Raw genomic sequence first — 22351 nt, forward strand, 5'->3', positions numbered from 1 at the left:
CACCCATTAGTGCACACCCTACTGTTGACTCATTTCGTGCCATTAAGGCATCAGTCTTCACTCCAACGAGGACATCTACAAGAGGAAGTGACTTAAGAAAGCAGCCTTTATCCTCAAGGACCCTCAACACCCAGGACATTCCCACTTCATACTGCTCCTTCAGAAAGGAGATGCAGGAGTTTGAAGATGAGCACCCAGTGACCCAATAAAGGCTTCTTCCCCTCTGCCATCAGATTTCTGAATGGACAATAAACCACAGACACTACCTCACATTCTCTTCTTTTGCACTAATTTATTTATTCTTTAAATGTAATTTATAGGAATATTTTCACTGTAATACTTTGACAAAACCACAAATTGCATAACATCTTCAAGACAATAAATTCTGATTCTTAAATAATATTACCTTCAAGATTCCAGACATTGACCTGCTCAACAACTCTATTTTCTAATGTGCCCCAGTGTGTAATTTTCTCACCATAACTAGCTTTATTGTTTTGTTTTTGTTTTCCTGTGAACACTTAAATATTTTTTTCTTTTTTGTGCAATTGATTTTTCCACGTTCATCTTTGGCAGTCGAAATTGAGCACTACCCATCCTTTGATTTCAATAGTTAGGTCCAAATTTCAGATTTGTTGCTGTAGCCATTTAATCCTCCTGCCTTTAGCATTTGATTTGTTCTATAATTGCAGAAACTCCTTCAAGTTATGAAATAGATTGGTGGTTCTCAACCTTTTTCTTTCTACTCAGATACCACATTAAGTAATCCCTGTGCCATCGGTCCTCTGTGGTTAGGAAGAGATTGTTTAAGGTGGTATGTGGGCAAGATGGGAAGGTTGAGAACAACTGCTCTTGACCCAATTATTACTGAAATATTATACTTGAGAAAAATTGTCATTGGCCCATTTCCTTTGGAGTTAGGAAACCGTGCACATAACGAGTCAATTAGGTACGATTAAAACAGTGGTTTTCAAACTTTTTTTTTCCACCCATATACCACCTTAAACAATCCCTTACTAATCACACAGTACATATGGAATAGGGAACACTTAAAGTAGTATGTGAGAACCACTGAAATAGATGAAAAGCAATGGAAGTGTATCAAAATCTCAAGCTTCATAGATTTATGTTATGGACATCCCAAATAATACATAGTCAATGAGATCCTTGGTTGCCAGTGAAAGTATAGGATCATTTTACATCATTTCCATTAATTTCCCATCTCCCAATATTAATCGAAGCATGTTAATCTCCAATAGCTACCCTATTTCTATGGATTAAAATTAAGGATTCCACATTTGGAAATTATGTACTGTTACGAAGAAGGGACTTCCATGAGCAAAATAGTTACTTCACAAGATATATTTCAGGATATCAGGAGTTAAATAGCTCAATAGAATCAGTAGGAAGATTAGCCCACAAAACGCAAGTTAAGTTAACAGATCTTTGGAGAGTTTCTAACTGACCCCAATTTATTTGTCCTGCTATTCAATTACAGTCACTATAATGTCTATGAATTAAAAACCAGTATTTTTAAACTAATCCTAATCGGTTTTGAAGCAGACAATACTTATACAGTCTAATAGTGTTAGTTTGTTTTGATCTAAAGCTCCAGGGACCACTGGAAATCCAGTTTAAAGCTAGTTTATTAGCTAGGGAGCAATCTATATGCAAATATATTATCTCATATCAACCATGACAGTTCCGCAGACCAAACTAAAAGTGTGTGAGATGTTAGGAGAAGTGAAGCAGTTTCACTTATAAGCCATTATCATCAATTTCTAGGGATTAATCTCTATTTTACAATCTTGTTAGTCATGTGGTTTGATTGTACAAATTTTCCAAAGCAAAACAATTTCTCCAGCTGATCCCTTGTTTCTGCTGGTACTATTGAAAATGAAGTGATCTTATCGCTGTGTAGCCTTGGAGTGAGCCCATGAAGGCTGGTGTTGGACTGATTACATTAACAAAAGATTCATACTTCAAGCATGAAGGCTAGTTTATTCACTGAGAAACCAAAAATGACAATTTAGTAATCGGTGACCAGTAATCACTAGTAAAGGTGCTAACAGCATCTTGATCACCATTGGTGTGCAGAGTTGGTGATCAATTACTCTACAGTGACAAGGCTATTGAACACTAAGAGCAAAACTGTTCAATTGTGGCAAGAAACAAATTGTCAACCTTTTCTCACTATAAAGCAGTGATTCTGTTATGTATGGACATCTGATCTCTATCATTCAGATTCTAGAGATCGAACACTGGTCTATGTCAAAATCTCCAAATGTACAGTTTGTTCCAGTAAAGGGAATTTTGTATATAATTTTATACTAAAGGTATTTTGCAACAAATGGTCTGAATAATGAAAATCACAATTGCATAAATCTCTTCAGCTGCCTACAATACCACCACTCATTCTAGAGTTTTAGCTGTCCACGATACCACCACTCATTCTAGAGTTTTAGCTGTCCACGATACCACCACTCATTCTAGAGTTTTAGCTGCCTACAATACCACCACTCATTCTAGAGTTTTAGCTGTCTTAATACCAACACTCATTCTAGAGTTTTAGCTGTCTACAATACCAACACTCATTCTAAAGTTTTAGATGCCTACAATACCACCACTCATTCTAGAGTTTTAGCTGCCTACAATACCACAACTCATTCTAGAGTTTTAGATGCCTACAATGCCACCACTCATTCTAGATTTTTAGCTGTCTCAATACCAACACTCATTCTAGAGTTTTAGCTGTGTACAATACCAACACTCATTCTAAAGTTTTAGATGCCTACAATACCACCACTCATTCTAGAGTTTTAGCTGTCTACAATACCAACACTCATTCTAGAGTTTTAGCTGTCTACAATACCAACACTCATTCTAAAGTTTTAGATGCCTACAATACCACCACTCATTCTAGAGTTTTAGCTGTCTACAATACCAACACTCATTCTAAAGTTTTAGATGCCTACAATACCACCACTCATTCTAGAGTTTTAGCTGTCTTAATACCAACACTCATTCTAGAGTTTTAGCTGTCTTAATACCAACACTCATTCTAGAGTTTTAGCTGTCTTAATACCAACACTCATTCTAGAGTTTTAGCTGTCTTAATACCAACACTCATTCTAGAGTTTTAGCTGTCTTAATACCAACACTCATTCTAGAGTTTTAGCTGTCTACAATACCAACACTCATTCTAAAGTTTTAGATGCCTACAATACCACCACTCATTCTAGAGTTTTAGATGCCTACAATGCCACCACTCATTCTAGAGTTTTAGCTGTCTCAATACCAACACTCATTCTAGAGTTTTAGCTGTCTCAATACCAACACTCATTCTAGAGTTTTAGCTGCCTACAATACCACCACTCATTCTAGATTTTTAGCTGCCTACAATACCACCACTCATTCTAGAGTTTTAGCTGCCTACAATACCACCACTCATTCTAGTTTTAGCTGCCCACGATACCACCACTCAATCTAGGGCTTTAGCTGCCCACGATACCACCACTCACTCTAGTTTTAGCTGTCTACAGTACAACTAGTCATGCAAGAGATTGTTGCTTGCTTCAGGCTTTTGCATTTGAATGGATGAAATGTCATACTGTAAATCAGAAGGTAGGGCAGCCAAAAGGAACTCTCAGCAGAAGCCGATACTCCAGAACGTAGTTCCCCAAGTTCTACCTACATTAAGAAAATCACCATCTTAGAGAACTAATTATGTAAATCTGCTGAATATTTATGTCCTCACACAATGGAGTGCTGCAACTTAAATTTGGTTGAATGCAAACATAGTTAGTGAAAAAGCCATTTGTTTATCATGGAATTATCATTTAATGTTGAATTGCCTGATGAGAATATTTCTATGCCTTACTTAAGATAGAACAGTACAATACTCATTGCCTTCTGCCATCTCCTCTTGCATTTGAAAATCAACAAAGACACTGAGCTCCCATGCACCAGGCTCATTAAAATGTCATAAAGATATATGGTTGATTTACCACAGTGTATTCTCAGTAGCTGCCCAATGCTGTTGGAGCTCACTATACCAGAGAAGTTGTAGATGATGATCTAACTCGTCTTAAAGAAGTCTCCTGACTTTGTGGAATATTTGGAATATCTATAGTGGTTAGCAGTATGTTGACCCAGCAATTTTATGGCTTTGTAAAATGGTCAAAACTAAAATAAGGCACAAGCATAAAGTGAAGAAACAGACAGAATGAGTGTCTGTCTGAAGGTGAGAATTTTTTTTTAATAGATGTGACTGTTATAATTGTTATAATGGTAAAGGAAACAATAAATTTTGTTACATGTTCTTGACAATGAATCCTAATTCTGATTGGTGAGTATATGCCAGTTCACTAGTAAGCAGAGGATCCTGTCATTATTATTACCTGCTTAAGCCTGTTGGAACTTCTTTCAAACTGAACTGCCACAAAATTTCACTGACACTATACATACTTTATGCCTCAAGTTTAAACCACTCAAGTACTGATGGCAAATGTTGCCCATCCTTTTCCTCTAACACCAGTTCAGGTTTTTATCAAATTCTCAAATTTATGATGCACTTCTTTAATGACCATCCTGTGAGACCATGTTATATTCAGCTTACAAGATATCCCCACACTTTCTGCTCATCATTCCTACCTTGAAGTAAGTAGTCCACCTTTTAACCATTGACAATATTGCAATTTACAGGGTTTTTTTTAACTATATTCTGTTAAATTTCCAAATGCAAAAGTTTAACTTTAAGATGTGGACACTTAGTATTTATCTTTGATACCAAAGTCCTGAATTTATATTCAGACTGGGGTTCTGTTGAGGACTTACGCTGTTACACTGTGGGGTGCTTGAGCATTTGATTTGCATGTTGCATACAAAACAATCAATCAACGATCCATGAATCAATATTAAATCTTTAGTTATAGTTAAGGTTGGACATTTAAGCATTCCAAAGTAAAAATAAATTGTAATGCCTTCTATTCTGTCCAACATTTTTTTTTATCTTATCCTATCCAGCTGCATTCTGATGTTGTCAGCAATGCACAAAATGTTCTTAAAGGAACCTGAAAACTGACATACATAATTTGAATTCGGCCTTCAAAGGGAGCATAAATGAGGTGTGAAATGGTACGGGTATACAGTTCTTCAAATAACAGTGGAGGGGAATTACAAAATCAATTTAAAAATTACTGCTTTCCACAATATTGTGACCACAATTGGTGATGAGCCAAAAGCTGCAATTATATTCTACATTTTATTATCCTTCCCTTCTTGTTAGCTCTCCTTTCCCCTATTATTGCACTGAGAGTATAGATCATTTTAGCTTTTCATCCTTCCAGGGGAGACATTGATGCCATTAGGTGATCTCTCATGATACAAAGTTAATTTACATACACCCACTCCGACACTGCAATCTCTTGCTCCAAAGTATAGTTTATGCAACAGTTCAGCCAAGAAATTAGAACAATAAACCATGGATTATACTCTTTTGAATATTGATGTTAGTAGAATGGTTTGCAAAAAAGATTGATAAGTTTTATATTTTTAAAAAAACATCTATTTGATTTTATTCAGTTTACTGCTGCCTTGACTTACGATGGAATATTTGTCATCGCGGAAGCTTTTCGGTACCTACGAAAGCAGCGGATTGATATTTCAAGAAGAGTAACGACTGGAGATTGTTTGGCGAATCCTGCAGTACCTTGGAGTCAAGGAATCGACATAGAACGAGCTTTGAAACAGGTACAGAGAATGATTCTTCCATCTGATGAAACAACCCAATAAATAGCTACGACCACTTAGTATATATTTTTTAAAAATTTAGACATACAGCACAGTTATAGGTCATTTTGTCCCACGAGTGTATGCCACCCAATTTACTGCCAATTAACCTACACTCCCGGTGCATTTTGGTGCATTTTGGTGAGAGGAAACTAGAACCCCTGGGAGAAAGCCACACGGACATGAGGAGAATGTACAAACTCCCTACAGATAGCGCAGGGTTTGAACCCCGGTCCCAATCGCTGACACTATAAGTGCATCGCCCTTACTGCTTTATATATTTATTTTTTTAATTTCTGAAACTTATCTTTCCATCAAAACATTTCTGATTGATGAATCAACATCAACAACCTTTTTTTTAGTAAAACTGAAAGCAAATTCAAGACTTAACTAAATATAAGTCTATTTCTTTCTAACAATTGGCTTTCCTTAATTTGCAGATGATAAGACTTAATATCATCAATAGCTGTATTCCATTTAGAATTTTTACAGCTTAAATGCACATTAATTATATTCTCTATTCTATTTTAATTGTGAATGCTATACTTGTGTACAATGAGCTGGATCATCTTGGAAAAATAATAATAATGTTAATGACACATATGAGATATGCTGCCAATTGGTGAGCTTGCTTCTCCATTTACCCCCATTCCAACAGTCACTTTGCATGACACCATGCAATTTATAAAAATGCCTGATGTGCTATATTTTTCATTAAATTTCAAAATGAAAATTAATTCCAGTAACTAAGAGCTTAAACACCACTGTTGTCATCTTTCAAAAGCAATCCCATATCCCAGTTTCAAATTTTCTGATTCCTCTGGCATTGGTCAATTTTAAGAGATTTTAAAAATGCTGCATTTTTTTTTTGCCCTTCCTGTTTTATATTTATTCCAATTACATTCCCTCGCTATTTAACTTTCTGCACCTGACTTTGAATAATTTTACCCTCTCGAGCTAGAATTGTCACTGATTCGGAAGTTGCAGTTGTTTCTCTATTTACAAATGTCCCAAAAGCCATGCCTCCCCCCACAATGTTAGAATCAGCTTTCATTCCCAGTTATAACCAAACACAAAAAAATCAAATTAGCATGATAATCTGAGATGATTAGTGGAGAAATAGATAATTGACAGACAACCTGAGATTTGCTGGACATTGATATTTCATATTTACAGTATAGAAGGAAGACATTTGGCCTATCAAGACTTTGCCAGCTCCTACCCAAACCATTTCCCTTGCTCATTTCCATTATATCTCTCATGAGCATTGACTCCCTGCAATTCTCTTTCTACACCCCCAATATCAGGGATAATTAACCTAACAACCTTCATGTATTTGGGACATGGTTTGAAATTGTAGCACCTGAGAGAAACACAAACAGTCATGGGAGAAGGCGCAAATTCCACTTGGTCAACACCATAGGTTTGGATTAATCCCTCTCACTGCAACTGTAAGAAAGCAGAACCAATGGCCTCACCACTGTGCCACCCTAGACAAACAATAGCAAGTGAAATTAGGATAAGTGAACAACACTGAAGTGCTCAATAGCAAGTGAAATTAGGATAAGTGAACAACACTGAAGTGCTCATACCTTGAAGGGCTCAATCCCAAAACAGTGGTTATGTATCTTTATCTTTGCTATATAGAGGACACTGTTTGACCTGCTGAGTTTCTCCAGCATTGTATTTTTACTTCCCCCATCTGTTTTGGGTCAGAATTGTGGAACTCTGAACCATTTGACAATGTATCTCTGGAGTCTGCTTCACCAGAAGTGCTCACTGCTTCCCTTCCTGATAGGTATTTACTTAAGCTGAGCAGATCTTCAAATGGCAATGTGGTCCATGACACTACATCCAACCTGATGAGTGAGGTTTTCTATTATAACAGAAATGCTTCAGAAAGCTGGAATTTACTTTTAAATCCTATTAACAATTAGTAAATGTTCTTGCAGATTATTCAATTTTAAAAAGCAGAAAATACTTAAAATTATTTATTAATTCAATTAATTACCTGAATGAGCTGAAACCTAACCCAGTCTCACAGATGGGTCATTGTGAGGAGTACTGATTTGAAATTAATTCGCACCATATTTATACACATTAATGCAGGAGGTCTAAACTTTCTGACGGTCGTGCAGAAGTGACAGCAGTTACACATAGAACTGCTGACAGTTTCAGAAAATCCAGGCCAGAGTCATCATTGTCTATTTAATTTTTTTAAAATTTAGACAGATAGCACGGTGACATGATTCCATGCTGCCCCATTGCACCCAATTGGCCTAAAACCCCAGTTTGTTTTGAAGGGTGGGAGGAAACCGGAGCACCCAGAGGAAACCCACGCAGACACGGGGAGAATGTACAAACTCCTTACAAATAGTGCTGGATTCAAACCCCAGTTGCTGACGCTATACAGTGTTGAGCTAACCAGTACACTACCTATTAAGAGGTGAACAAGAGGTGGCCTTTTCCCTAAAATAATGGTGAAAAATGTGTGCTAATTTTGATATGCTTCAGGTTTCTTTTTAAACTCCTTTTTCTAATTATTAATATCTGGTGACATTTGCCACTTTTTATATCTTTCCTAGTCACCAGGATCACTGCTATTTTTTTTTAACATTAATAAAGTAGAAAAAATGCATGTTGAAGTTATCCTTTTCTAAATTTTCCCCTTGGATCACCTTTTGGTATTATTCATATGCTAATCCTTAAGTTTTTCCAATCTATCTATTTTGAAGTATAGTATCGAAAATATCGTGCAATTCTGCACAAACTGGGGAGTGTAACCTTGAAAACAACATTGCATAATGAAAATCAACAAATAGATTCTCCCACAATGGTAATTACTTCCTCCTACACAAAGCTTTCATTCTCACAAGGGATGTGGGCGTTTCTGGCAAGGCCATCGTTTATAGCCCATTCCTAATTGCTTTTGGGAAGATACTGAGAACTATTGTTGCCGGAGCAGTGAAAGTGCATTTAGAATTTTGCTACAGAATTTTGGCAAGTCCCAAGTATTTTCATTCACATACTCCATTGAACTACAAATAGCAATCGCAAATGAGGGATATGCCACATGCTGAATTTGTAGCAGAATATAATTCTAAAATTACCGATGATCTGCATCTTCCCCTGGATGCCCCGTTTTGACACTTTCATTCAGTTCCAAATCTATTCCATTTAACAATGTAGGAGTTCAACACTATGGGATGAAATGCTTCCTCAGTAAGCAGAAATCCATCCCAGACTTTTGATGAACCTTGTCGTTGAACTGCAATGCTGAGTATTTACCTCTGTCCTCCTGCCTAATTGAAAAGATAAAACTATAATACGTGACTTCATAGTGCGAATTTGTTAACTGTTTTATGCTTCCTGCCTTTATAGAATCAAAACCCCAGACCAGCATTCCCATATTTGTGCAGTCACAAAATATGTTGCCGTTTTACAGAAAAGTGAAAATGCCAGTACTGTTAAACAAGAAAGCTTGCAGGTGCTGGGGTCAAGTGCAATTCACAAATGGGGGAAGTCGCGTGATGTGTGGGATTGGATGTGAATTCCCAACCCTCCCAGAATTATAAGAAAAATATATCCTAATAACTTTATTTGCCTATCTAATATTTGAACGTACCTAGAGATGGGTTCAAAGAAAAATGAGACACGACTGGCAGCTACTACAATGTGCTGACAGAGAGAAGGTACCCGTGAACAAGGCTCTCAAAACCTAAAAAGTCTAGGGATGAAGTTCTACTTACCTCTCAGTTAGAACCTTCTCTTCCTGGCCCCAGCGCTCCGTTGCCTGTGGCCCTATCGATGGAGCAAGCCACTGGAGGTCCTTCTGGACCACTGCACATGTGTGATTCGGCAGATTGACTACAACAGTCTGGGCTCAGTCATGAAGTTGAGCCCTTGCAATATGGCAACTTGGATGTGAATTTTTCAGACTCAAACTCAACAGAAGAAGCTGCCAATTAAACGTAAAAGAAGAAGAAGGCGGCAAGGAAAGTTAAGTCAAAACATAATATAGATGTGTTAAGAGCTTTAGATATGAAAGAAAAAAGAACAAATAAAAAATAGTGTCAAAGATGGAAAGAGCAATAGAATCATTAAATGAAAAAGTCAACTTTGTGGAAGTAAAATATGATGAAATTATGGATAAAATTATTAACGATAAGGATTGTCATTCTTGGGATCAAGAAAAACATTAATCTCTGAGACAAAATTGATGCCTTGGAGAATCATAGCAGAAGAAACAATATCAAGATTGTAGGCCTTACAGAATGAACTGAAAGCGCCAATGGCATAATGACATAACAATGTCCCATGGGACAATCTAAAGTGGGAAATAATATTGAAATAGAAAGAACCCATATATATTGTATATGAAGGGGGAAAAAAAAATTTACCTGGATATCAGTACATCACTTCTAAAGTGCAGACAGGAATTTAATCAGATTGTAAAGCTCGTCGAAAGATTCAAAGACTTGTTGATCCAAACCAAGGCTTTTATTCTTTTGACGAGCTCTACAATTTTATTAGCAAAAGACAGGAGCTCTTCACAGGTGGCCGACCAGTCCGGAATGATCCGACCTGGCTAGGGACACAACCCTTTAAGGACCAGACAATAGGCGTGGCTTAGCTCTCAGCCAATCGCTGTAAGCACAGTCTAGATACAGTAACTATATACACTATGTACATTGGTGATAGATCTGTACTATCACACAGATAAAGAGCTCTTTGTGGAAATAGGGCTATGATTTTTGTCTCATGACATCCTGCCACTTTGAAGATTATGGTGCCAAGTGGTGAAAACAGATTTTTTTACTACGGAGATTAAACGTGCTATTGACTTTGTGAATAAGTTACCAAATTTAAAAGCTGACAATTTAGTAGATGGTAACATAACTATTCTTGTATTAGTATATATGTTTTTTTCATTTTACTGGATTTATTCTCTTGTAAGTAAGGAACATAAATTGTATACATCTTGTATTGGTTTCCAGGGGGGTTGGGATGTTCAGGGTTTATCTGTGCATTTGCCACAGCTCGTATTAGTGTTTTAGGTAGTTTTAGGACTTTTGTTCCTAACACTCATTGGGGGGGGGTTTATGATTTTGTTTGGTTTATTGTTGTTTATACAATATGTAAGATATAGCTTGGTGCAATATAATTTTTTATCAGCTATATCTTAATCTGCAGAAATTGCATAAATTAAATTCTAATATATCTGATGTATGTTTTAGGTATAGGGAAGAATCAGGTACCTTCGTACATTCTACCTGGTTATGCTCTAAACTGAATTTTAGGGGAAAATTTAAGAATTTTATTAAACCAGATTATTGGGAGGCAATTGCAAAGAAGTCTGGAATTGTTTCTTCTTGGAAATATTATGGCCGTAAGACCTAAAATGAGGCTGACCAAGTACCAATTAGAATCTCTTAAAATTGCATTGGCAGTGGCCAGGAAATGTATTGCAGTTACCTGGAACTCAGATTCCCTTCTAGGCATAGCCCGATGGAATGCAGAAATGCATAGTTGTGTTCCCCTGGAGAAAATTACTTACAATTTAAGGAAAAGTTCAATATGTTTGTGCAGGTATGGCAGCCATATCTACAAATATAGGGTTGAAAACTTGTACTATGTTTGAATTCTCTATCCCTTTTTCTCCCATATGTGAGATCTAGGTAGAAAAAAGAATTGGACTTTCTGAACTGGATTCTGGATCCCAACAGATCCTTCTTCTATCTTTTCTTCTTTTTATTATTTATATTTCTGTTCTTTTCTTCTAATTTCTATTTTCTTTGAGGTTTTTTTTGTTTGGGGATGGAGGGATAGGGCCTTATTTTTAAAATTTAGACAATCTGTATCAAGGATTCCTTTTCATTTATTATATAACTGTGATGGTTAATTCTTGATAACTGTTTGATCATAAAACTAAAATAAAATATTTTTTAAAAATGCAATTCACAAATGACACTGCAACCATAGGATAAAATGGGTAGCCAACGTATCCGGCATCGGCAGTATTGTTCCAGTCTTTAAAAAACATCACACTTCCCAATAAGACTGAAAATAAAATAAAATAATGTGAGATTTTGGATTGGATTGGAGTTCTGGAATTTCACCTGATTTGCCTTTACTGGAGAAGAGATGGGATGAAAGTTGAAACATCTTGTTTTAGGGTTGGATTGATGCATGGTAGAGAAATTTGAATATTTGTTTTTCTTAGTCACCTCCAGGAACCATTTTATCTATATTCTGACGTGGAACAAGTTCCCACGCGTGATTATCTGCCTATGTTCAGCTATGCCTTTAGTTTTAAGTTTTCATCGTTGTATGAAATTGATCCCTCTCTGTTACATTCACTGTTCCCATAAGCCTCAGAAACCTCTGTGTTACTCTAAAGATGACTACTTTGACCACTCAACATTCTTCAACTCTGTGGTGATTGATCTTGGCCCTCGGCTTTTGAATTCCTTTCCTAAATCTCACCCTCCCCTTCTTCAGCCTCTTAGTTAAAGCATTTCTTGAAACCTATCTTGTTAGCCAAGCTTTTGGTCAACTGTATCGGTATTTCCTTTAATGAGATTTAGTGTAATTTTATGGCTGATTAAATGCCTTCTGCAACTTCTTGAGAAATTTTATTGTTTAAAGGATACAGTATAAAAGCAAGCTGTGCTTGTTGCCCTTCATGCGTTAAGCAAATTGTTGCTGGACCTCAAAAGGATGAGGCCATGTTTGATTTACAAATGGCATTTTCCCAGATGGATGATTTTTCCCCCTCACCCTCAAATTTTAATTACCTTCTTTTAATTGAATTTTGGTTGGAGATACAGCACAATATAATAGGCTCTTCTATTATATAGGCACTGGTGAGACTTCACGTGAAGTATTGTGAGCAGGTTTGGTCTCCACGTTTAATAAAGGATGTGCTGATGTTAAAGAGGGGTCAGAGTAAGTTCACAAGGATGATTCTGGAAATGAAAGGGTTACCATATTACGAGGGGGATCTCTTTGAAACATTTTTGAATGTTGAGAAGTATATAGAAAGGTTGTTTCCCACGAGTCGTGTACAAGAAGGCACAATTTCAGGATGGAAGGGTGCCAAATTAGAACAGGGATGCGGAGAGACATTTATTTAGCCAGAGGGTAGTGAATCTGTGGAATTTGTTGTCCAGGCAGTGTGGAGCCCAAGTCATTTTATGTATTTAAGGCAGAGATTGATAGGTTCTTGATTAGCCAGGGCATCAAAGGTATGGGGAGAAGCCTGGGGATGTGGAGCTGAGTGGAAAAATGAATCATTCATGATTGATTGGTGGGGCAGACTCAATGAGCTGAATAGCCAATTTCTGCTCCTATGTCTTATGGTCTTGCAGTCTAAAATGTGGCAATCTCATTCAGAGATGGCACATTAGAAGATGATTGGTGTATGTAAAGATTCTCTCCTGAGGTTGGCATTAGGTCACATTAATAATACAATGGATGCTTTATGTATCTTTCTGATTTTGTGGCAATATGACCTTGATGCCTTTATGAAGAATAACCCATTACCTCATCTGGCAAGTATGAAACCTACAAATAAATTCAAAACCAACGTTACCATATTATCTAATTTGCTTTGTGTCAACAATCTGTTCCTCGGCCTTGAACACTCTGCAATGGAACATTCTCAAGATTTACACCCCTATACAAAAACAAATGTCTCATGTTCCTTCACTTCATGACTTTGCTTGCTCTCTGTCTTTTAAATCTGTAGGTAGTGTCAACAGCCTCTGAATATTTACCCTATCGATCCCTCTCAAAATCTTGTCTATCTCACGAGACCATTTCTCATTCTGCGCAAGTATAAGTGCGGTCTGCTCATTCTTTCTTCAGTGGAGAGCACCTTAGTCCCAGGATTTATTCTGGCAAATATGTGCTGCACTAACTCCAAAGGAAATGTAATTTTAAAATATTTACAGTTAAAATAAAAATCAATGCAGATTTTAATTCAAACTGCTTCATCATGAACTAGGAATTGACAGTTGAGGAAATGCATAGACACGATATCTACATCAAAGGCAAAATATTCCAGATTTTGGAAAGGATTTGGTTATCCTAATTATTTGATAGTCATTCATAATCATGGACGTGGGTTATTCATTCTCAGTGTCTAGTGAGAAACATTTTAGAACGTTAGGATGCAAGGTGCAGAATGTTGCACATTGCTTGCTGCTGTGAATAAGGATGTTTCTTGGCAGACATTACCCAACCTGCCGAGTATTTTTCAGCATTATCAGTTATGCCAAAAGATATTAATTAGAGTTAAGCTCTTGTAATCTACTTCAATAAAATGTTACATCCTCTGAGGAACTTCTCCCATAACTTTTTAAAAAAATTTCCCATAACTAATTTTGCTCCTGCATGTGACATTATCAATTTAATGTCATTGAGTACCAGGTGGCACAGGTCAATTTCACTACAGCTGACAGGTGTATGAGGGTTTCATCCCAATAATCCAGCACAGAGATTAAAGGCAGAAATTAAAAGTGATTTAAGACTGATATCTGTTTATAGGTTAGGTCAGCCTCTCTGGTTGCAGCATATTTTATTGAAAATCCCAGGGAGAGTCCATGAATGAACTCCATCCATTTTAAGTTCTTTATGTCTCACTTTGCAATCGGCTTTGTCAAAGACTAAGGGTACACTGAGTGCACGTACTTTATGGACACAAGCCATAAAGTGTGGCAAATTTCAAACTGTACCAGCAGTTTCCAGGTTACTTGAGAGTTCTATTCCTGAGAACTGACCAGAAACCAATTTCTCCTTGTCAGAAGAGTCTATCTGCTAGCTATAATATTCAATTTAATTGATTAATCATTATTATAGTATCATAATTAAACTGGGGCCGCATGGTTGGCTTAGCAGTTAGCTCAACAACCTTAGGCGGTTAGCAATCAGAACTTGGGTTCGAATCCCACGCTGTCTGTGAGGAGTTTGAACATTCTCCCCGTGTCTCTTTGGGTTTTCCCGGGAGCTACAGTTTTCACCCACCGTTCAAAACCTACTGGGGATGGAGGTTAATTGGGTGGCACAGACTCGTGGGCCGAAATGCCCTATTACTGTGCTGTATGTCTAAATTTAAGTTTAAGTATAAAAATTAAAAATTGAAATTTAGTAAAACATTTGCTGTATATAGTCATTAAGAAATACAATGAAGAATTATTTCTAGGAGTAAAACACAAAAGTCTGCAGACTCTGTAGGACGCTGGCCGGGGTTTATATACCAGCCGAGTAACCCCATGTGCTGGGCTAGCAATTCAGAGACCTGAGTTCAAATCACATCTCTACAGCTGTGGGAGTTATTAACAATCTGGTTAATTTGGAAAAACAACTAGTCACATTAATGGCCACAAAAAAAATACTGGATTTTGGTAAAAAACCCAAATGATTCATTAATGTCTGCCAGGGCAGAAAATCTGCCATCTTTACCAGCCTGACCTTTGTGCAATTTCAGACTTTTAAATGCTCTCTGGACGCTCACTCTCTACAAAGCACTCATTTCCAGGACATATACTGCCATCTTCTCAAGGGCAGTTTGGAATGGGCAATAAGTATTGATTTTATTGACTCCCATAGTCCAGCACATTTTGAATCTGCTGCCGTTAGTACAAACTCCTTACAGTCAGCGTGGGAATCGAACCCTGGATCCAATCGCTGGCACTGTTAAGGTGTTGCACTAATCGCTACACTAACTCTGCTGCCCCATAGTATTGTTTCCTATTTTAAATTTTGTTCTACTTTGATATGTTTACATAGGGAGTTTCCTTAGGGGGGTCAATTTCTGTTTTCCAGCATTTTCTGTGGTTTGGCAATGACCAGGTCCCAACATCGCCGGATTAAAGAGGTGCAACCTTTATAAAATGCTAACACCATTCCCTCTGGAAGACCACTGGACACAGTTCTCCAGCCAGAATAAACTCTTTTACCACTGCCCTCTGTATTTTATGCCTTTTAAAAAAAACTCAGTAAATGCTGGAAGAACTCAACCCGTCACACAGGAGGTAAAGATATATTACTAACATTTCGGCCTGCACCCTACTTCAAGGTATAAGCAAAAAGCAGACCAGCATCTCAATAAAGACTGAGAGAGAAAGGTGGAAGAATGGGAGGGGGGAGGAGTCCAGACTAACAAACACAAGATGTTTATTGGATGTGACAAAAGGAAAGAAGAGAATTGATTTTGGCTTTACTGCAATCACAGCATGTGCAGACTTCCATGATTCACTTCTCTCTGTATTTTATAGACCAGCCAATTCGGAATCTAAGCTATATGGATCCCATGCTTCTGGATCAGCTTAACATGATGGATCTCATCAAATGCCTTCACAAAGTCCATGTAGACAAAATCTACTTCCTTACCTGCTGTGATGATGTAATGGGGGGGGGGGTGGGGAAGTATTATACGGACTGCTTGCTGTTGGCTATGGCTGTAGAGATACTCCACCTTACTGGTATAACAGATTAAGCTTTTCCCACTGGCCACTTTACTGGTGGTTATAGTCTGTTAATGAAATTAATATGCTATAGACATGGACCAGAGAAGTGTTATACTAATATAGGGCTTTTATTAACAGACTATAACAACCATTAAACTGGCCAGTGGGAAAGCATCTCCATCTGTTATTCCAGTAGGGTGGGGTACCTCTACAGCCATAGCCAATAGCAAACAGTCCGTATAATACGCCCCCTCCCATTACATCATCACACCTTCATTAATAATCTTTGTCACCCCCTTAAAAAGCCCGATCAAATTTGTAAGATCCAATCTGTGTCGCCAAAAGCGATGCGATTGTCCCGAATCTGCCCATGCCTTTCCAAAGGTGTCTAAATCCTATCATAAGTATCCCGTCAGGTTGTTTCCCTACCACTGATGTGAGGCTTGCTGCCCTAAAGTTTCCTGGATTATCCCTATTTCCCTTCCATGAGCAAAGGTAAAATATTGTTTGTGGTAGTACACCACCGGCCTACTGCAGGGGGAAACCTCTGTACCTGCAGGAGTGTATGGGGACAGGACAACACCTGGCCGGCTGTCAATCAGTCGGCCTGAATGGATCAAGCCTCACCCGGTCGGGTGTCAATCACCTTCTGGAATATAAGCCTGCACCAGCCGCCCGAGGCCTCACTCAGAGTTGCTGCAGCCACAGCCAGCCTGGCTCTGTGGAAGTCTTTGTGGATTAAAGCCTGTTGTACAGTCTTTACCTTGTGTGTGTCTGATTCTGGCTAACAGCGCATCACATTGGTTACTCTTCATTCATTTCATTTTCTTTGATTGTCTCTTAAAGGCATCCTTAAAATCTTTGAAGAGTGGAGAACATTAATTTTAGCTTAATTTGACAATTGTTAAATCGTTCCACCACTTTTAACTTGAGAACAATTACATTATGAAAGGCTCTTTCTACTGACTGTTTTAGTAAATGGCATGTGGGGTTCCAGGACCCAGCCTGTGGTGACCTTCCCCAACATCTCCAAGGGCATAACTCATAGAATTTCAAGCTGCAACTTGTGCTCAAATTAAACAATTTCATTAACTGTACGTCACCATTTATCTGTTATTCTGGTTATTCCGTGTGTGCAGGTGCGAGGTCGGGGGCTGACTGGGAACCTGCAATTTGATAACTATGGGCGAAGGTCGAACTACACCATCGATGTTTATGAGCTAAGACCGACTGGTCCCCGGAAGGTAAGTTAAATTAATACATTCTCATTTAATTTAAAGAGGGTCTGCTCGCTAAGCTCAGCACAACTGGTGTGTCTGGAGTGTTCATTGAATTCAGACACTCAGACATTTTTTAGTTTGTTTCATTGTTGATTGCTGTTGTCCACTAAGCTGTTTTATGGATCGTGAATTTCCAAAATTCAATCAAATATTAGTCACTTAACCCTACGAGTTGGACATGATTCTTACTGCAATTTCCACACCAGCAATTTAGGATTAAAAATCAAAAAGGTTATTTTCTCTGCTTTTTGAATGCATCTTGTGTGGGTGAACAATGCACGCGGTCCTTGGGAGTTTAGAATTATTATCCATGACGTTTTCTGAATTATTATTGTGAGGCACTATTTCCCCATGGACCTGTGCTACACAATGGGAAATAGAAGTAATGCTTTTTAATTTACTGACTCAGACTTTCCTATTTTGAAAAAAATGAAGAGTTCTCAGTTATGTATGATAAAATCATGAAGGTCACTTCAAATCAGGAATTGCTTCGCACTGGTTACCAACACAAACTAAGCAGTTCCTCTAAGCTACACTTTAAAAAAAAGCTCCAAAAGTAAACCAGGAAATTACAAACATCAGTAGTAGGTAAATTATTGGAGGGTATGCTGAGAGATCAGGTTTACAAGTATTTGGGCAGCCAAGGGTTCATTAAAAGGATAGTCAGCATGGCTTTGTGCATGTTAAGTTGTGTATAATGAATCTTATAGAGTTTTTTGAGGAGGGTACCAGGAAGTAGATGAAGTCCCCAGGGCCAGATGCTCTATGTCCCAGGCTGCTGTGGGAAATGAGAAAAGAGATAGCTGGGGCAGTAGCTATGATTTTTGAAGCCTCTTATAATGCAGGGGATGTGTCGGAGGATTGGAGAATGGCAAATGTAGTTCCCTTGTTTAAAAAAAGGTAAACTAATGGAGAGGATTCTTAAGGATAGGGATCTATGAGCATTTGGAAAAGTCCACTCTCCTCAAGGAGAGTCAGCGTGGATTTGTGAAGGGAAGGTCGTGCCTCACGAGTAATTGACTTTTTTAAGGAGGCAACAAAAGAAATTGATGAGGGTAGGGTGGTAGATGTGGTCAACATGGATTTTAGCAAGGCATTTGAGCAGGTCTTCCATGAGAGGCTCATCCGGAAAGTCATGAATCATGCGATCAGTGGAAAATTAGCTGTATGGATGAATAATTGGCTTGCAGGAAGAAAGCAGAGTGTAGTAGGAAAGTATTCTTCCTGGAGGTCAGTGACTAGTGGAGTACCGAGTTCTGGGACCCTGATGTTTGTGATTTTTATAAATGGCCTGATGAAGAGGCAGAGGGTGGGTCAGAAATTTTGCAGATGACACAAAGGTTGGAGGAGTTGTGGATGGAGCTGAAGGTTGTTGAAGGTTACAAGAAGATATAGACAGGATCCAGAGTTGGGCAGAAAAATGGCAGATGGATTTCAATCTGGATAATTGTGAGGTGATGCATTTTGGAAAGACAAACCAGAAGGCTGAGTACAAAGTTAATGGTCATTACTTAAGAGTGTGGAGAAACAGCAGAACCTTGGGATGCAAATCCATACATCCCTCAAGGTCACCACACAGGTTGATAGGATTGTTAAGAAAGCCTATGGGATGCCACTATTCATTAATAGGGAGATTGTATTCAGGAGTAGAAAGGTCATGTTACAACTCTACAAATCTTTGGTAAGACCACACAGTGTATAATGCTCAATCTGGTCAGGATGCAAAGGAGACTTACCAAGATGTTGCTTGGATTGGGAAACAAGTCTTATGAGGTAAGGTTAGGAGAGCTAGGACTTTTCCCTTTGGAATGTAGAAGGATGAGAAGAGACTTGATAGAGGTCTATAAGATTATGAGAGGCATAGATAGGGTGTTTCCTGGGATAGGATCAGCAAACACCAGAGGAAATATATGCAAAGTTAATGGAGGGAAGTTTAGGGGAGATGTCAGGGGGACTTTTTTTACACAGATAGTTGTGGGTGCATGAAATGTCTTGTCGGGGATGGTGGTGGAAGCTGAAACACTGGGAGAATTTAAGAGTCTTTTAGACAGACATATGGATAAAAGAAAAATAGATGGTTATGGGGTAGGGAGGGGTTTTTTTTAAGCAAGAAATGTATGGGTTGGTACAACATCGAGGGCTGAAGGGCTTGTATTGTGCTGTATTGTTCTATGTTCTGTGTTCTACTGAAAGGCAGTGGATGTTGTTTACATGGACTTTAGTAAGGCCTTTGTCAAGGTCCCACACAGGTGGCTAGTTCAGAAGGTTCAGACACTAGGTATCCATGGAGAGGTTGTAAACTGGATTCAAAATTGGCTGAATGGGAGAAGACAGGGAATGGTAGTGGATGATTACTTCTCAGACTGGAGGTCTGTGATTAGTGGTGTGCCTCATGGATCAGTGCTGGGACCATAGTTATTTGTTGTCTATATCAATGATCTGGATGGTAATGTGGGAAATTGGATCAGCAAGTTTGCTGATAACACTAAGAGAACGAGGAAAGGTTTCAAAGCTTGCAGGGGGATCTTGACCAACTCAAAAAATGGGCCTGAAAATGGCACATGGAATTTAATGCAGAAAAATGAGAGGTTTTGGTAGGATATACACTGTTAAATGGTAGGACACTGAGAAGTGCGGGTGCAGAGGAACAAAGGGATCTGGGAATTCCCTTTCAGTTTCCTGAAAGTGGCCTCACGGGTGGTCAGGGTTGCTAAGAAAGCTTTTGGCAATTTGGCCTTCATAAATCAAAGTGTTGAGTACATGAATTGGGATGTTATGGTGAGGTTGTATGGTGACATTTGTGAGGTCAAATTTGGAGTATTGGGTGCAGGTCTGGTTGCCAAACTACAGGAAAGATATCAGTGGAAGCCAGATCACTGGGAGTATTTAAACAAGAAATAGGCAAGTACCTCATTAGTGAGCGCATATGGGGATATGGGGAAAAGGCTTGAAATTGGAACTAGCATAGAGTAGCTTAGTGTAGATTTATGGGACAGACTCGACGGGCCTAGTGGCCTGGTTCTGTTCCTCTGTCTTGTGAATCTTGTGAAGAATGAAAGAGTGTAGAGAAGATTTACTAAGATGTTGCCAGGTCACAGGGAAAACTTAAACAGGATAGGACTTTATTCCCTGGTGCATAGAAGAATGAGGGGAGATTGACAAAATTATGAGGGGTATAGACAGAGTAAATGTGAGTAGGCTCTTTCCACTTTGATTACGAGAGATAAATATAAGAGGACATGGCTTTAGGGTGAAAGGTTTAGGGGGAACATTGGGGGGGGAACCTTTTCACTCAGAAAGTGGTGGGCATGTGGAACGAGTTGCCATCTGACGTGAGGTAAATGTGGGTTCACTCTTTAATTTTAAAAATAAAATGCATGGATAGGAGTGGTCTGGAGTACTACAGAATGGGTGCAGGTCAGTGGGACTAGTGGTATGATGTTTTTGGCACAGACTAGAAGGGCTGAATGTCCTGTTTTCTGTGCTGTTGTGTTCTATGGTTCTATACAAAAACGAAGGCTGAAACTCCCTCAAAAACATGCCACATTTTCACTGAGTTGGAGAACAGATTGTCCCCATAAAGGCATTCAAAGCAGCCTGCCAGTCAATCAGGTGGTCTTCTCAGTCATTCTTAGCTTGGATAATGTTCAGGCATGTACATCTGGTAATGAATTGGAGGATTTTAACCACAAGCTTGAAGAGTGAGGAGCAACTGTCCAAGGGTGCCTGGTGAGAGGAGACTGAACCTGGTAATTGAATTGCTTGCATCTCCCACTAATCCCCATTCTGACAAAATATTATTTAAAGCCACCTGCAGCAATGTTGATTGTTTCTGGGCAGCGTGTGTTTCACTGCAACTGGCATCCCTATCTCAGTATGCTTTTCTGCTTGTGAGTTTACTGCCAAAAATACTTGGCACTTTCTGCTATTGCTTCTGGAAAAACTTTCCCCACACTTACTTCCAAAGATCAATTGCCAGTAGACCCAACACCCTTACTGTCTTCCCCCTTAATATGGTCTAAAAGGCCCTGTGAGCCATTTTTGTCAGCTCTAGTATGTCAGGATTTGAGGTGCCTTCTTAAGAGGAACTTGCAGTAATAAACCTGTGAATGACCCCATGTGAAGATTCAGATGCATATGATTTTTGAACACTTCCTGTTTGTTTCCACATTAAATAGCCTTCATTCTTAACCCATTTCTGTGGTTTCCACGGCGATACAGACACTAGCAGTTCAGTAACTAAATGACTTGTGAAACAGTGTTTTACAAACATTGTCCATAAGTAGCTTTTCAGCACAATGGAAAAGAGTGTTCACTTTGGTATGTTCCTCAGTAGCGACAGTGTCCATAGAATTGTAGCCCTGGAAGAGTAGGTCTATGTGGAGACAAGTGCTTTAGCTGCCATCAGGTATCCCAATGAATTGGCTCTGAAATTGTTTCTTAGGTTATTAGAAAGGAAATTGGTTAATACTCCTCTTAAAAAAAATTGATGGAGAAATTTGTAAAGGGACATAATAACCCTGTCCCAAAATAACTACCCACAGTTTAAACTGAGAGGACATGTGCTTTCATTGAATTCCATCCACCTTGTTGCCCTAACTCACTATTGCTGTAATTTACATATGAAGCATTATCTATGTTTAGTCACTGACGAGTCATTTGGGGGAGTTCCAAATTGAGGAGGCTGGAAATACCTTAACATCTAAAGCACTGAAAGACCAATGATTAATTTGCTCGAGATAATTTATATCCCTATCTCGGTCAAGCTCAGTCATTTCTCTGCACATAAAGTACTCACTTTGAACTATT

General features: G+C 38.5%; 1 protein-coding gene and 1 long non-coding RNA gene across 9 annotated transcripts in view; one reads left to right on the top strand and one right to left on the bottom strand.

The window, feature by feature from the left end:
- LOC138740366 (glutamate receptor 3-like) overlaps positions 1 to 22351 on the top strand; it is a 265786-nt gene that overhangs the window by 147204 nt on the left and 96231 nt on the right. For all 8 annotated transcript variants that reach the window (XM_069892912.1, XM_069892910.1, XM_069892911.1 and 5 more), the window contains exons 7-8: positions 5584 to 5751; positions 17402 to 17506. In XM_069892912.1, the coding sequence (XP_069749013.1) occupies positions 5584 to 5751; positions 17402 to 17506 (273 nt within the window). The remainder of the gene's footprint in view (positions 1 to 5583; positions 5752 to 17401; positions 17507 to 22351) is intronic.
- The window catches only part of LOC138740367 (uncharacterized), a 212461-nt gene that overhangs the window by 143797 nt on the left and 46313 nt on the right, over positions 1 to 22351 (bottom strand). The gene's annotated exons all lie outside the window — the stretch shown is intronic.

Source organism: Narcine bancroftii, chromosome 8 (assembly GCF_036971445.1).
Source record: "Narcine bancroftii isolate sNarBan1 chromosome 8, sNarBan1.hap1, whole genome shotgun sequence".
Classification (NCBI taxonomy): domain Eukaryota; kingdom Metazoa; phylum Chordata; class Chondrichthyes; order Torpediniformes; family Narcinidae; genus Narcine; species Narcine bancroftii.